The sequence below is a fragment of the Trichinella spiralis genome, assembly GCF_000181795.1.
Source record: "Trichinella spiralis strain ISS 195 chromosome Unknown Scfld5, whole genome shotgun sequence".
Classification (NCBI taxonomy): domain Eukaryota; kingdom Metazoa; phylum Nematoda; class Enoplea; order Trichinellida; family Trichinellidae; genus Trichinella; species Trichinella spiralis.
In genome coordinates this window covers 163,450-176,728 of record NW_003526944.1, presented here as the reverse complement: position 1 = coordinate 176,728, position 13,279 = coordinate 163,450, and the positions used below count along the sequence as shown (strand labels likewise).

Here is a 13,279-nt window from a genome sequence, read left to right as displayed (position 1 = left end):
TACTACAATAGAAAATGCATTTTCTAAATTTAGGTTTGTAAAATGTTCGAGAAAATATTTTTGATTTCCTCGCTGAAATTTGGCAAAAAACAACTAATAGTTAAAGATTGTGCTTTATTTTTCGAGAATTATGCGTAGGTTGGCAAGTTTTGCAAATATAAGTGGTTGGTTTGCTTTTTATAGTTTCTTCCAGTATTTTGCCGTCAAATCAATTATAATCAAGACCATTGTATTTAATTTGATGCGTTTTTGCTCAAATCAATATTTGCGTTTGCAAATAATCCAATTTGTTAGAAAACTACAATCAAACTGAGCGTACTGAACACAGAAATTTATAGCAGAATTTACTCACCTTTTGTTATTTTTGTCATGTGGCAATCTGCCAGCAGCAGAAACTATTATTTGCTGTTGTACAGTGGGAAAGATTTTTATTTATGTATGCGCATGAAGCTTTAATTCTAATTGAAATTAAAAAATTACGTTATCCACATTGACAGTTAACGGTTGGTGATGTTGAAGCTTATTTCAGGAAAAGTTCAAGTTATATATATATATATATATGCATATGGGCCTGCTGTTTTGATTGCTTTCTCATGAGGTTTTCACATTATTTGGTACACAATTAAAGTGTCAAACGTTATCATATTTGCACAGTTTTAAACTAATTCGTATTAATTTAGTGTTTTCTGCACGTCATTATTTTCAGTTGTTATTTCAAATGAAAAAAAATTTATTCATTAATTATTGCACTGACTTGAAAGTATAGTATAATTAATAATATAATAGTATAATTGAAAGTGTAGTATTTTTTATAATTAATTTTTATTCATAGATTGCATTTTTTGAGCAAATCTTTTACTATCTTTTTTTTATTTTTCACATGTCAGCATAATTCAAAGTTGAGTGCCTGTTTATCAACAGCATGGATAATTTTGAATTTATTTATTTATAATTTCAAACGAAATTAATTTTATTATTACTATTTGATATCCAATATGAGTTTATTTATTTATTTATTTATTTTTGTTGTTTAATATGTTTGAATTATGAATGGGCATTTTATTCAAATAATTTGATTTGAAATGTTTATTTTTTCAAGTGTATAATTTTTTTAATGAAATTATTGCGAATTGCACAATTTAATGATGCGCATTGATAACACTTACTATGCTTTTTTGTTTCAAATTTTTAAATCAGCTTTATTTTAACAGCTTGCTTTAATATTATAAGCTTGGGAAGTAGAAAAATTCAATCCGTTTACAATTTTCTTTTCGTTGTTTACTGTACGATTTTGGAGTGCTTTTAGCGTTTTGAGAAGAACGCAATGTTTGCTTGGTAAGCAGTTTATATTTTTCTACGCGTTGCGAACTTTTGAAGGGACAACTTCAAACGTTCTTTCTTACAAGTACTCGCACTGCATTACGGAATTCTCTATGGGCCGAGTTTTGAACATCCTGCTCAGCATTGGCGTTACTGGTATGTCAGATTGAATATTTATTTTTCAGTTAGGGTGATGGTGTGGGTGGATTGAAGCAGAAGAAAACTGTAGCTTAAAAATCAACGTCAGTTTTGTTGAGTTTGAATTCTTTTTCAAATGTAAAACTTTTTCCAAAAGGTGCTCCACTCTAAAATTAAAGATAAAAATCAAGTTTATTCCTATGTGAGAGAAGCTATTTTATCATTATATATATATATATGTATTTGTTTATTACCTGAATATTTTACAAAAAGATGTTTTTATTTGAAAATTTTTATATGAAATTTTACTGTGAACATCATCAATAATTTATCATAAATGAATTTTGTCCGTTTCCTCTTAGTTGTACACAAGTGAATGTTAGAAATCAATTTACAAAATTTATAGTTTTTTCAGTAATTGAAATTAATATTCATTAATAGGAAATTAATAGTTAAATGAGAAAGTTTGCATAAGAGGAATGGCGAACAAGAAAAATTACACGTAACACTATTTATTTTGTTATTCAACGTGTTTTATTACATTTTTTATGGAATTGTATGATTACTTTTAGTGGTGGTCAGTTTGGGATGATTTTTATCGGCAAACCTTCTATCTCAATCTGTTTTCATTTTCTAATGTCAAGGAATCAGAATTGCATGCATTTTTTTCTTCAAAGTTTTTTCTCTTCAACAAAGCGTTTAGACGTTGTTCTTCGAATGTCTGGTGAAACGAAACTGCTTTTCCTTAGCTCTTTGAATCACATGCGGTAGAATTATGATATTGCTGTGTGTTTTAACAACAAGCAAATAACGGTTACTTAATCTGAAGAAGTTTGAGAAAGGTGCAAGCTAGGATAATTTTTTTAATTATCTGAAAATGCATAAATGTTTTATGAGATCAGATTTTTCAGATTTAACTAACAAAAAATGGATTTCAAGTAATGTTATAAAACATTTTTACACAGACAGTCTTACATGCTTGCTTTTGTATAGTCTCTCAGACTCCCTCCTACTAAGAGGCAGATAGATGGCTGTGGTTGCAATTTTGTAAACTGCAACTTACCTGATGCAGTATTTATTACACTTTTTATCAGCTGAAATATCTTTCGGTAGATGAAAAAATTATTAAAACAAAATTAACACATGCATTTTTTTGTTGTTAAAGTAAAATTGAAATAGTTATAGCTGTATTTAGAAAACGGTTTGTTCATTTTTTACTACAGTAACAAGAATATGAGTGCATTTTAGCATGCTTATTCCGTTTTCTATTCGTAATATATTTTCATTTGTTAATTTTGCATAAGCTTAACATTGATTTTAAAGTCAGAAATGCACTTTTGAACTGAATATTTATTCTCTTCGATCATATTTAATCAAATGATGATGGCTTTATTGCTTCGGTAACATCAATTATGCTTTATTTTTGTTTTTGCGTTTGTTTCTCTTTTACTAATTTACGTCATTTACTTTTTTCAAGATAAATAAAATGCACGTAGTCGATATCGATTTTTCATCGACTGTACTTATTTGTGCAGTTTTATTTCTATCACAAACAGCAGAGAATATCAAGTAAATAACGATTGTGTTTGTGGTTCTGCCGGTATTGGCGCTTTGCTTTTATTTTATCTTACTTTAAGGGTGAAAATGCTTAGAGTATGTTATAAGTTGTTTTGTTCATCAATTTTCTCTTGTTCTGTCACATCAATTCCCATGTCATTTCTGGGCAGCTGTTGGTGCTAAAAGCAGCCTTCAAGTAAGTGTATTTCTTCAATGAATTTCAGTTCATTCAACTGAAAAAATTAAAAAGTTATTAAATATAGCATCATTAGCAGATTATTTAAGAAATATTATTGCTCTCTGTTGCACATCGCGCTTTACACAGCAGATACTGTAGGCAGATTTTCAAAATATGATTAATTTTTTAAAGGAAAGATAATTGCTTCATTTTTTTCAAAATATTTGTATATATTTTCTGCGTTGTTATTCTAAAAATAAGAAATTTTCACAAGAAGGAACCAATTTTACGACCATTCATAATATTAACATGCTTACCTATATTGACATTTGCTTGCACGATTGAGAAGTTATTTAAGTTGTTTTTTAAAATAGAAAGATGATGATTTTGGAATTTGTCTCGTCAGATGTGCATTCTTTGCTCAGCGTAAACGAGAGTCATTTAAAAGCATTTATGTTATTGGCCAGCTTTCAACAGTTGTCGCTTTTGCAGATAGCGCTACAGTTCAAGATGTTGCCCAATCTGCACGGCTATCTTGTTGTTTAACTGTCAGCGAGATGTTTACCATTTGCGTCAGATGTGTTGAATGATAGTTAATTGCCTGCGCTTCCTGAGAGGAAAGTTTTTATGCATATTAAACGTGTTTATTTCATGGCATGCTGAATTACAAACCATTTCATGATATAGTTAGTATTTGCGATATTTCATCTGGACTTGTATAATTTGGTTTTTCATTTTTCAACGAAAACGGTACTGCTTTTCTTTCTAATTGTTATTGTTCTCTTGTTTCATATTAATTTTCCTAATTACAATAAGTTACTGTTGTTGTTGTTGTCAAAAGCATCATTATCTGTTTATTTTCCTTTTCTATCTTCGCTGATAGCGTGATAGCATACGCACATATACATACATGGTATGCACACGTGATTTGTTTGTTAATTTTCAGCGACAAATTTGGAAAATGGTTTTTTGGCAATGTTAAAACGGTTTAATTTTAGATTGCAGTTTTTTCACTGAAACAACTGCTTTGTATATCAGTATAAGCGAATGTGATGTATAAATACCTTTTAGTTTCCTTTCCTGGTTTCTTTTTTTGCAGATTTTTTTCAAAACTGATTTCTTTATTTACTTTCACAAATAGTTGAAAAAATATATTATTGTTCAATAATACCATTACAAAGTAAATTTTTCATTATTCATGTTAAGTACAATACAATACGACGCAATTCAAACGGATGAACGTTTTAATTTCTGACCGTATTCATGTAGTGATTTTGAATTCTGCTTAATTATTTGAAGATTAGCTGTTGTTCAAAAGATGTTTTGCGCAGTTAATTTTTGACGTGTTTTATTGTGCATTGTTATTGTAAGATTTATGAGAACATTTTAAATGACTCTAACTGATTCTTTTTATTTACCACCGATGTTACAGATGCAATGAATAAATGCTTTGAGGGGAATTTTTTTTGAGAATGAACAAACTTTTTAAATTGCTATCAATTCGGTTATGATGATTGGCGTTCACTGACACGCTGTGGAGCGTTTTTTAGCTTCTGTCGATAGCTTGTTTGTTGCTTTGATGATTTGGTGATGTCACTTTTATTCCATCGCTCACAGTTTGCTTTTGATTGCTTAGTCAGCTCGATTTGCAAAGCGGGCAAAACTAATTTGTATGTATCAAATTTGCAACCTCACTGCTAATATCCACTCTGTTTACTAGTCAAATGATTGCCGACTGGCGATTCTGTGCAGTCATATAGTGAGTGCTGTGTCAATAGAGTTTAGAGTGAGAAAATTGAATTACCGAACGATTGAAGGAAGCTTTGAATTCAATTAAGATTTTTGCGCTTGTTGCGATATTCAAAAACAGTGCTTTCTTTCTTTTTCGAGAAAGGCTAACCATCGATCTGGCTTTGGTAGCCATTGGCGGCGCTCTAGCCCAAATAATTATGCCTTACTTTTAGATCTGGTCATCAAAAAAGTGCCTATTTATCAGTATCGCATAGATTAGGATTTTTTCAAAGTGCATTATTTTGTGAGAATGGGTGACATTTGCTAACTTCATTTCTCAGGGGTGTAGCTTTGCTTTGGTAGGTAGTTGAGGAAGGATGCTTGTTGATTTGCATTGTCTGTGTGTCAGTGCTGAGAATATGTTTTCCAATTCCAATTTTGATTTGATTTTCACATCTGTAGCAGCTTTTATTATTTTCAACTTTGTAGACGGAGAACATCAGCTGAACCTTACTGTAAGAAGGATGATGTTGTAATTTTACTGTCGCTATTTTGCTTCGCGCTAAAGGGTTAGTAAAAAAAATAGGGCACTGCAAAGAGCTGCAGTCGCTGTAGTAAATAAGAAAGAGCGATGACGATTTGGAATTGGTAAATTGCTTTTGGCAAATTGTCGGAATTCTGGTCGTTTGCCAGATGGAGGCGTGTCCTCGAAAATGAACAACTGTGAAACAGCTTGCTGGTCGTCGAATGCGACCAGCGGCGTTGGGATTGTCCAGTAAAAAAGTTGAAAGGCTGTCGTTGTTTTCTCTTTTGACGTGTGGTGTGGCACAGAGTGAAAGCTGCTTAAATTTTTAGCGAAGAAGCTGACAAATTGTGCAATAACTTGCAGAGTTGGTGGTGGAGGGGGGATTCAGAGGACTTTTGATTCATTCGTTGTTGTTTGACGACGGCTGCTCTCTCGTAATCAAAGAGTGCTTTTTCTTTCACTTTGGAAAAAAGTAATCGACTCCGGAAGCGCAGCTGGCTATTCGCTTCTTCAGCAGCGAGCGATTAAGAAGCAGCCACTGCAAGTGGTTCTCTATACCACAGTTTCATGTCCGGATGCGCTCACGGATTCGATTGTTATTGTTATTACCAATGTCAATTTTTTGAAAATGACTCTTTTCTTTCACATTTATAAATAGAAAACAAAAAATTTATTCAACATCAATTTTTCTCCAATGTTTCTTGCTCGACAGCGAGGCTGTTTGATTATGGTGTCCTCAAAAATAGAGACTCTTTTTATAAGTTTATTTGTTTATTGCATTCCTTGATAAGCTAAATAACAACAATAAGTTAGCGAACTTTGGCAAGCAGTTTATGATTTTTCGAGCTTCTTCAACTTAGCCGGTTTGGCTTATTTTTCATCCTTTTACGCGCATAATGAATGTTTCATCTTCGAGTTGTTTATTCATTCACATGTGTCTATCAATCGATTATCTGTAACTCGGCCTGCTTATTTTCTGTTTCACATATTCGCATGCACGTAGTGTGTGAAATTTCATTTTCTTAATTTCGATCATTTATTTCTGCTCAAAGTGAATAGATTTTATTGATTTATTAGAATATCTGCATAATATGAAAATATCATTCTGTAGATGTTTTCGTTTCATCGCTTTCGGATTATAAGAGCGCTTTAGCATGTTTACATTTGTCCAGCGCTGATATTAAAATGTTTTGTGCTTTTCATGTAAGTTTCGATTGTATGCGTATATTGTGGAGGCGTGTTTTTTCCAGATTCACTTTTATCTGTAGCCAATTAGCGTTCCACTGAATAAATCTTCTATTTTTGTTTCAAATGTGCTCTACATAATGTGTGTGTGTGTGTGTGTGTGTATAAGCAGAAAGACCCAGAAGAAAAAGCGAATTTCAACAACTGGCGCTAATCGTTTTGATGCGCTATTTATGTAAAAAGGACGACGTTTCAGTTATCACGTTAGCGGGATTTTGTTTACAGTTCGTTCGTGAACGGGGACGTCTCTTTTGACCGTCTGTTCGCTTCTAAATACAATAGTGTTTGTTGGAAATCTGGAAAATAAATCGCCATTTTCGCCTAATATTTACCCAGGCTGCGGTGGTGAATAATTGTAGCTTAAATAATGAACAGGAAAAGGGCACGTTTTGGTTTAGGTAGCTGCAGATTTGAAAAGATTGAAAACGCGCAGTCAAAGCAAGCGTTGCAAGAAAAACACAATTCTTCTTTAGCCTAGGTGAGTGAGCTAACCACTAGTGAGCGATGAGCAACTTCGGATTTGTTCTTAGTGTTGGTAATGATGAAGATGAAAATGACGATGATTTAGCTTGATTGGTTCATTGAGCTGTTTCTATTCTTGAAGTGGGTTTTGAGTAGTAGCAATTTGTGAATCTTTTGAAAAAGCGAAAAGTCGATCAATCGCCGAATGTGTTGTCCTCTCGAGCCGGCTTATACGATCAACGCTCAGCGCTTATATAACCAGTGTTAGGCCACCTGCGTCGTTAGTGACGTCATGTCAGCATGAAACAGCCGTAAGCGTGAAGATGAGATTTTCTTTTGCCATGGTATGCAGTCGACAACGTCCGTCGACTTTGCTGCTGGTTAGGTTCGTTAGATTGAGCCGAGCTGAGCTCTACTGTACTGTGCTGGTTGATTTTTTCAAAAATTGTCATCAACAAATAATATCTGCCGTGCTGTTTGTTTGGAATTGTGTGTCCATCTTGTAACGATATGTTCTAGCATTTTTTCATTTAACTATTTATCTTGTACAGTTATTTTTCTGTTTACGCAACTGCGGCTATGAGTTAAAGTTGTTATGATTTTATGAGAACTACAAACAAACAAAAATATGTATGAAATTTCTTTTTGTATTTTGTATTTATTTGTATGGATTTATTTGCAGCATGTAGATGTATATATATATGTATATATATAGGGGAAGAAAGGGAAAGTGAAGAAGGTGAAAATTAAGAAAAATTATTGTTGGTTACTTATTAATGGGCAATTTTTTTGCATTATAAAAATGTTCTCCTCTTTTTTTTTACTTTTGAAAATTTTAAAATGATCTGAAAACAATAATTACTGATGGGTGATCTACATGTAAATAGAGCAGTGCAGGTATTGAAAAGTTGTAGAAATTTTTAGATGGGAGGGGGTAGTTCGTTTGTTCACTGTTAATTGGTAGAAAGCAGTTTTTCCACGACCCTGCCCTGGGCGTCTAGTTTTCTCTTGTCAGCCTGCTTCTGCATGACAGTGGCCGCATTCAGGCTAGTTTTTCGCTTAGTTTCCAGTTATTTTCTTTGCTAGAGGCAATTGTATTTTTACAACGCTCAGAGAACGAGAATGAGAGAGAGAGAGAGAGAGAGAGAGAGAGAAAGAGAGAGAGATTGAGAGAATGTGAGAGAGACAGACAGAGACAGAGACGGACAGGCAGAACGCGAAAGAGGAAGCAAAAGAAAGACGGACAAGCAGAGCAAGAATGAGGAAGAGATAGAGATACAGAGACAAAGTGTGTGTGTGTGTGTGTGCATGTATGAGTGAGGGGGTGGGAAGGAAAGAGAAAATACCGCTGCTGATATTGCCAACAAGTTAGAACCTGAACAAGAGTGAAAGGAAACGAAAGATAGAGACAGCCAGCGAGTGAGTTTTATTGAATGTATTTGTGTTTACGTGCGAGAGAGCTAAAAAGATTGAGAAATGGAAGGTGAGAGAAAAACGCACGCATAAATAGTCAAGACCAGCAGATGGTTGTAAAAAAAGGGAGGGGAGATGTAGTAATTCGACGACGACAACCGTTCTGTTTCGATATTATTAGTGGCACTATTATTTTGAGCACTGTTTGCTGATTAGTTGAGATATTTTTTTGGCTTTGTAATCTGTTAATTTTCTATAACTCTGTTCAACATTTGTGTTCGAAAAGATTCTTGAAGCGATTGTCATATCAACGGCTTTTTCCTATTTCCTGTGTAGTGTGTTTAAAATTCCCTACAAAAAAGGGAATAAAATAAAATAAAATAAAATATATCGTTTTCTTACAGCCATTATTTGGCGCACATCGGTTCTGTTAGGTTAGCTCATGGCTTTTGTTAATATTTTTACTAGAAAAACAGCCTGATTTGTGCTTCGCTTTCACACATGACATACACACAACACATACTGGTTATTGCCTTTTGGTTCGTTCTTTTTCTCGTTTCATGCGTTTATTATTCATTTTATGCGTCAACTCCTTAGATCCACTATTTACCCTGATGGTTAGCTTGAATTTTTTTTCTTCATTATTCACCCGAAAGCAGGTCCTGTTTTTTCACGCGCGTCGTTAGTGTCGCTATCTTTTTTTTTATTTCTTACTAATATACTTTTCTATTATTTTTTGACATTTGCGTATTGTTTTACAGCAAAACGACTGTGCAAAGAAGTACGGCAGAAAGTAGAAATAGAAGAAAAAGCAGAAGCTGAGGTGGGTAAAGAAAATAAAAAGAAGAAGAAGAAGAAGATACAGAAGAACAAACAGCAGACGTTCAGAACTACTGCATTCGCGTCCTTATCCGGTGATGTGGGCGCATGTACAACAGTAACTGTTCATCTAGTAAAGTGCTGTCGGTTGGAGCGTGAACGCATACTAACAAGTAGCTGTGAGCCTAGTAACTTGTATTCCTAATTCAAGCGAAGTTCAGCTACTTGTTCAGAGCGGTCTGTTGTCTGGCGGAGCGCCTGGCAAGTGATCATCACTGAACTCTGTTCAACTACACCTCCTACCTCGTAAGTTATTTTTTGTATTATTTTCAACAGGTGGTTTTATTTTTAAAGGAAATCAATTCCCAATAATTAATCTATGTGTGGCGTAACTACATGTGAGCGTGTACACATGTTTCCCTACATGTATAGATATAATTCAGTGTCTGGATGAAGGTGCAAAAAATTTGGTCTCATTTCTTAAGAGGTTGTTACCGCAGGGCAATTGAACAATGAAAGGCAAAGTGCGTGAGATTTTTTCACTTTTGATTAACACAGGTTGCATTCTCATTTTTCAACTGTTTTATTTTTGTTTATTACTTTTTTTGCATTCATGAACAATGATTTTTAGAAGGTTCGCTTGTCACATATTATTGTTTCAGTTTAATTGCAGCTCTGAGTTGTTTATGAATACTTGAGGGCAAGTAGCCATGAAAGGATTTTAGTAGCTGAAATTTGAAGCTTTCAAATTTAAACGGGTACATGAATTGCTGAATTGTGAATTTTAAAGGTTTTTTCTTCAGTACAACCCACAATAGTTTTTAGTTTAGGTTACCATTTAAAATTGTAGACATGTATTTCTGTAGCATTTGTTGCTGAACCATTTTTACTGCGAAATGTTCACCTTCGAAAAGTTTTACATGCCTCATTATGAGTACAGTATTCATCATGACTTTCAAGCATAATGTGAATTACTGTAAACATTAGCTAACAATTTTCACGGAGATGACAGTGATTTGAAACGAATAAAGGTAAAGATTTGATAGATACTGAAAAAAGTCATATATATGCTGGAAAGCTTTTTGGCGTAATGCATTTTTGTGCACGAATTTGCTGAAGAATTTCGTAAAGAAACTGTTATTGTGTAGTTGTACAACTGATCATCTTTATTACTCATACCTGACTAAAAAGGGAAAATCTAGCTTAATATTCATTGGTGGACGTTTTCATTTTATTTAACAGTTTTAACTTTTAATGTATATCAGACTAGGAATATACAATAAGACCAGCTATCAGAAACGCCCACAGCTATATTTATAATCACGAAAGTACTTCACAAAATAGCTGTTGTTTGTTTTCACTTGCCGGATAGTTGAAAACAAGAGGGCGGAGATATGGCCAGTTTATTGACGGGCGGAATTTTGAGCAAACAACCCTCCTGATGGCGTAATTAAGTTTCTGCTTGTCAGATAAATCCATTATTGAAATTTTCTGCCGTTTCGTTTGAAGAACGATTCACAGTTATATGGAAAAATGCTGCACAATGATGATGACTTTTTTTTAATTAGCTGGTTACGTAGCGCTTAATTACCAATAATTTTCACACTGACAACAAACAGATGCTTAATGAAGTACTGGAAAAAAGACACATTTTATTGAATGTCAGATGCACTGTCAGTCCTGGTTAAGTGGTTCTCTTTGAATTCGTTTTTTCAACGGACACTTATCATCAAGTAAACAACTGTGTTGTTTTTGTCATTTGGGACGGTGGAAATAATGAGCTAGATAGAATATTTTTGAATGGAAATTACTGTGAAATTTTTTTTGCAATGACAGTGGAAAAACAAATTTTTTGCATTCTATTGTTGTGCTATTTTTGACACGATCAATAGTGTGGTTTGAAAATGGAAAAAGTGACCTCTTGCGTCATTTTACGCTTTCGTCATACCGCTGTAACTTTCTTTCGCTGTTGCTGTGAAGAAAATTGATTATATGAGCAATTTGCGTTTTTCACAAAGCGCGTAGCTACTGTCTCATCAATCAGTACATGTGCTGTTTCACCATTGGGATTAGAACTGACTGCTCTGCTTTGCATACAATAACAGTTCTTATTATTCTCATTGTAAATTATTTTGATTATGCAATTTTAGTGGAAACCGAAAGAGAATCTTTAAGGAAGTTTCTAAATTTAAATTTATACTCTACAATACTTGTAGGTTAAATATAAATTGCTTGCTTACTTGTTTCTCACTTGTTTGCTTTTTCTTTCGCCTTCTTTTAAATAACAAACAAACTGGTGCTAGTGAAGTTTCTTCTGAAAACTGAAATGCTTCTTTCTATGAGCTTTCGACGACAAATAATATGAGTGGTGCGATTGTATTTTTAAAAGTGTTGTTTATTGTTTTCACAGTGGCAGATCGAATTTTTACTATTAAAAACCAAATAAACAAAAATAGCAAAATTTCCATTATTCATTTATTGATTTGCATTTCTGTTATTTGTTCCATTCTCAGCTATCATCAAACGAGAAGCGGTTTCGATTTCCTCACGAGATTTGATCTTTTTTCAACGTTGCCTGCCGTTGTTGGTAACGGTAAAAAATGAAAAATTAGATTGGAAATGCGAAAGTCGAAGTCATTGTCAGTTTCTTGTTGCACGCTGATTGCAACAACAATTTTTGCAGCTCTCTTGCTGAGTTAGTTCATTCAGTTTTGCTGAAATTTTTTTCACTTTTTCAAATGTTATTTTTTAGAACAGATGATAAATTGAAAAAAAAAACAGGACAAAACAGTTACTCCACTCTTGCTCATGACCATTTTTGCTTTGAATTGATTATTAGATCTTGATTTTCTTAAAATGTCAAAAACAATCAGTGTGAAACAAAATTAATTTTCAATTTTTTTGGTTTATTTGAAATTTATAAGCAGCAAATGTATAGATATATAGAACTTTAATTGAATTTGAAAAATTTTGTTTGAATTTGAATTTGAAATTTTTTAATTTGAAATAAGTTTCGCATAGCTCTGACATCAGTTACGTAATGAAAGAGAAATTATTATTTTGATGACTGTATTTGAGACTAAAATGAAATGGTCAAATTATTATCAGAGGTTGAAAAGAACATCAGTAATAACAAGGGCGGTATGTTGTGACGTTTGTGTCACTGATAATACTACTACTACTACTATTGCTACTCCCAAAATATTGATTGCTGTTTTTGCTACCAGCGAATAATAGGACGACCAGCAGTAAGTAAGTCGTTGTGATTGGCTCAGAAGTGAGGTTGTTTGTAAAAATATTGGCCTGTTGGCATGTTTCTTTTTATTTTTTGTCAACAACTGCGACCAATCAGAGGAAAAGATGTTTTTGAAAAATTGCTAATGTTGTTTCTGTAGCTCGTCGTTGTTTGTCTTCTTTTTTGGCTTCGAAGCTTGTTGTTTATTTTTGAATGACATCTGTTTACACAAAAAGAGGCTTTTCATAGTGTTCTTTTGTTTTTTCTGGTTTTTTTCTTTGCTCACATTCGATTTTAATCACAAAACCAACCAAGAGGCAACCCGCCCTGAGCTGGTTGGTTGCGGAGGGCGAGCAAGATGACCGCTTTCAGTGGATCGATGATCGACGGGGGTGGATCTTCAGAGATGCTTTTTGTGGGCTTTCCATTTTTGGAACGTTGTTGCATTGTGCAGTCCGCAAACGCCGCTATTAATCGCATTGACACAAGCGCGCTTAGCGGTCGGTCGCCGTGCTGGCCAAGCGCGAGAAGAAGCTGAACTGCGGCAGTCGACGACAGCCTGAGGTTTTAGAGGAGAGAAAAAAAAATCGATCCTCGCTCCTCACTGAGGCGAGTGTTAGCAGAAAAACGGCCCGTGCGCTCGTGTTCATTTTTG

The 13,279-nt window shown here is 33.9% G+C and overlaps 5 protein-coding genes across 5 annotated transcripts; 4 read left to right on the top strand and 1 right to left on the bottom strand.

Annotated features, from left to right (window-relative positions):
- The first annotated feature begins 2,944 nt into the window (after window positions 1-2,944).
- Window positions 2,945-4,253, top strand: Tsp_03702 (hypothetical protein). Its single transcript, XM_003374458.1, has 4 exons — window positions 2,945-2,992; window positions 3,113-3,211; window positions 3,568-3,752; window positions 4,199-4,253. Exons 1-4 carry the CDS (start codon window positions 2,945-2,947, stop codon window positions 4,251-4,253), a joined length of 387 nt encoding a protein of 128 aa, XP_003374506.1.
- Window positions 4,254-5,486: 1,233 nt separating this feature from the next.
- On the bottom strand, window positions 5,487-5,854 carry Tsp_03701 (putative molybdopterin-guanine dinucleotide biosynthesis protein). The gene is made up of 2 exons (XM_003374457.1): window positions 5,808-5,854; window positions 5,487-5,766 (listed from the first exon to the last, which is right to left on the bottom strand). Exons 1-2 carry the CDS (start codon window positions 5,852-5,854, stop codon window positions 5,487-5,489), a joined length of 327 nt encoding a protein of 108 aa, XP_003374505.1.
- A 1,208-nt stretch (window positions 5,855-7,062) lies between these two features.
- Tsp_03700 (hypothetical protein) lies at window positions 7,063-8,121 on the top strand. The gene is made up of 3 exons (XM_003374456.1): window positions 7,063-7,093; window positions 7,311-7,632; window positions 8,082-8,121. Exons 1-3 carry the CDS (start codon window positions 7,063-7,065, stop codon window positions 8,119-8,121), a joined length of 393 nt encoding a protein of 130 aa, XP_003374504.1.
- Window positions 8,122-9,150: 1,029 nt separating this feature from the next.
- On the top strand, window positions 9,151-10,087 carry Tsp_03699 (hypothetical protein). The gene is made up of 4 exons (XM_003374455.1): window positions 9,151-9,187; window positions 9,332-9,577; window positions 9,611-9,695; window positions 10,063-10,087. The coding sequence occupies exons 1-4, from the start codon at window positions 9,151-9,153 to the stop codon at window positions 10,085-10,087; spliced, it is 393 nt and encodes a 130-aa protein (XP_003374503.1).
- A 2,365-nt stretch (window positions 10,088-12,452) lies between these two features.
- On the top strand, window positions 12,453-13,187 carry Tsp_03698 (hypothetical protein). The gene is given in 3 exon segments (XM_003374454.1): window positions 12,453-12,602; window positions 12,940-13,061; window positions 13,079-13,187. 3 exon segments carry the CDS (start codon window positions 12,453-12,455, stop codon window positions 13,185-13,187), a joined length of 381 nt encoding a protein of 126 aa, XP_003374502.1.
- The last annotated feature ends 92 nt before the right edge of the window (window positions 13,188-13,279 follow it).

What these genes read in the sequence shown, in the direction of transcription:
- Tsp_03702 (XM_003374458.1), top strand. Translation starts at nt 2,945, where the DNA reads ATGCACGTAGTCGATATCGATTTTTCATCGACTGTACTTATTTGTGCA. An exon ending in GTGCTAAAAGCAGCCTTCAA is followed by an intron (nt 3,212 to 3,567) that starts GTAAGTGTATTT and finishes TTTTTAAAATAG; the next exon opens with AAAGATGATGATTTTGGAAT. An exon ending in TGTTTAACTGTCAGCGAGAT is followed by an intron (nt 3,753 to 4,198) that starts GTTTACCATTTG and finishes TTTAGATTGCAG; the next exon opens with TTTTTTCACTGAAACAACTG.
- Tsp_03701 (XM_003374457.1), bottom strand. Translation starts at nt 5,854, where the DNA reads ATGAATCAAAAGTCCTCTGAATCCCCCCTCCACCACCAACTCTGCAA. An exon ending in CTCCACCACCAACTCTGCAA is followed by an intron (nt 5,767 to 5,807) that starts GTTATTGCACAA and finishes TAAAAATTTAAG; the next exon opens with CAGCTTTCACTCTGTGCCAC.
- Tsp_03700 (XM_003374456.1), top strand. Translation starts at nt 7,063, where the DNA reads ATGAACAGGAAAAGGGCACGTTTTGGTTTAG. An exon ending in AAGGGCACGTTTTGGTTTAG is followed by an intron (nt 7,094 to 7,310) that starts GTAGCTGCAGAT and finishes GTGGGTTTTGAG; the next exon opens with TAGTAGCAATTTGTGAATCT. An exon ending in CAAATAATATCTGCCGTGCT is followed by an intron (nt 7,633 to 8,081) that starts GTTTGTTTGGAA and finishes AGAAATTTTTAG; the next exon opens with ATGGGAGGGGGTAGTTCGTT.
- Tsp_03699 (XM_003374455.1), top strand. Translation starts at nt 9,151, where the DNA reads ATGCGTCAACTCCTTAGATCCACTATTTACCCTGATG. An exon ending in ATCCACTATTTACCCTGATG is followed by an intron (nt 9,188 to 9,331) that starts GTTAGCTTGAAT and finishes ATTGTTTTACAG; the next exon opens with CAAAACGACTGTGCAAAGAA. An exon ending in AACAAGTAGCTGTGAGCCTA is followed by an intron (nt 9,578 to 9,610) that starts GTAACTTGTATT and finishes AGCGAAGTTCAG; the next exon opens with CTACTTGTTCAGAGCGGTCT.
- Tsp_03698 (XM_003374454.1), top strand. Translation starts at nt 12,453, where the DNA reads ATGACTGTATTTGAGACTAAAATGAAATGGTCAAATTATTATCAGAGG. An exon ending in CTCCCAAAATATTGATTGCT is followed by an intron (nt 12,603 to 12,939) that starts GTTTTTGCTACC and finishes AAACCAACCAAG; the next exon opens with AGGCAACCCGCCCTGAGCTG.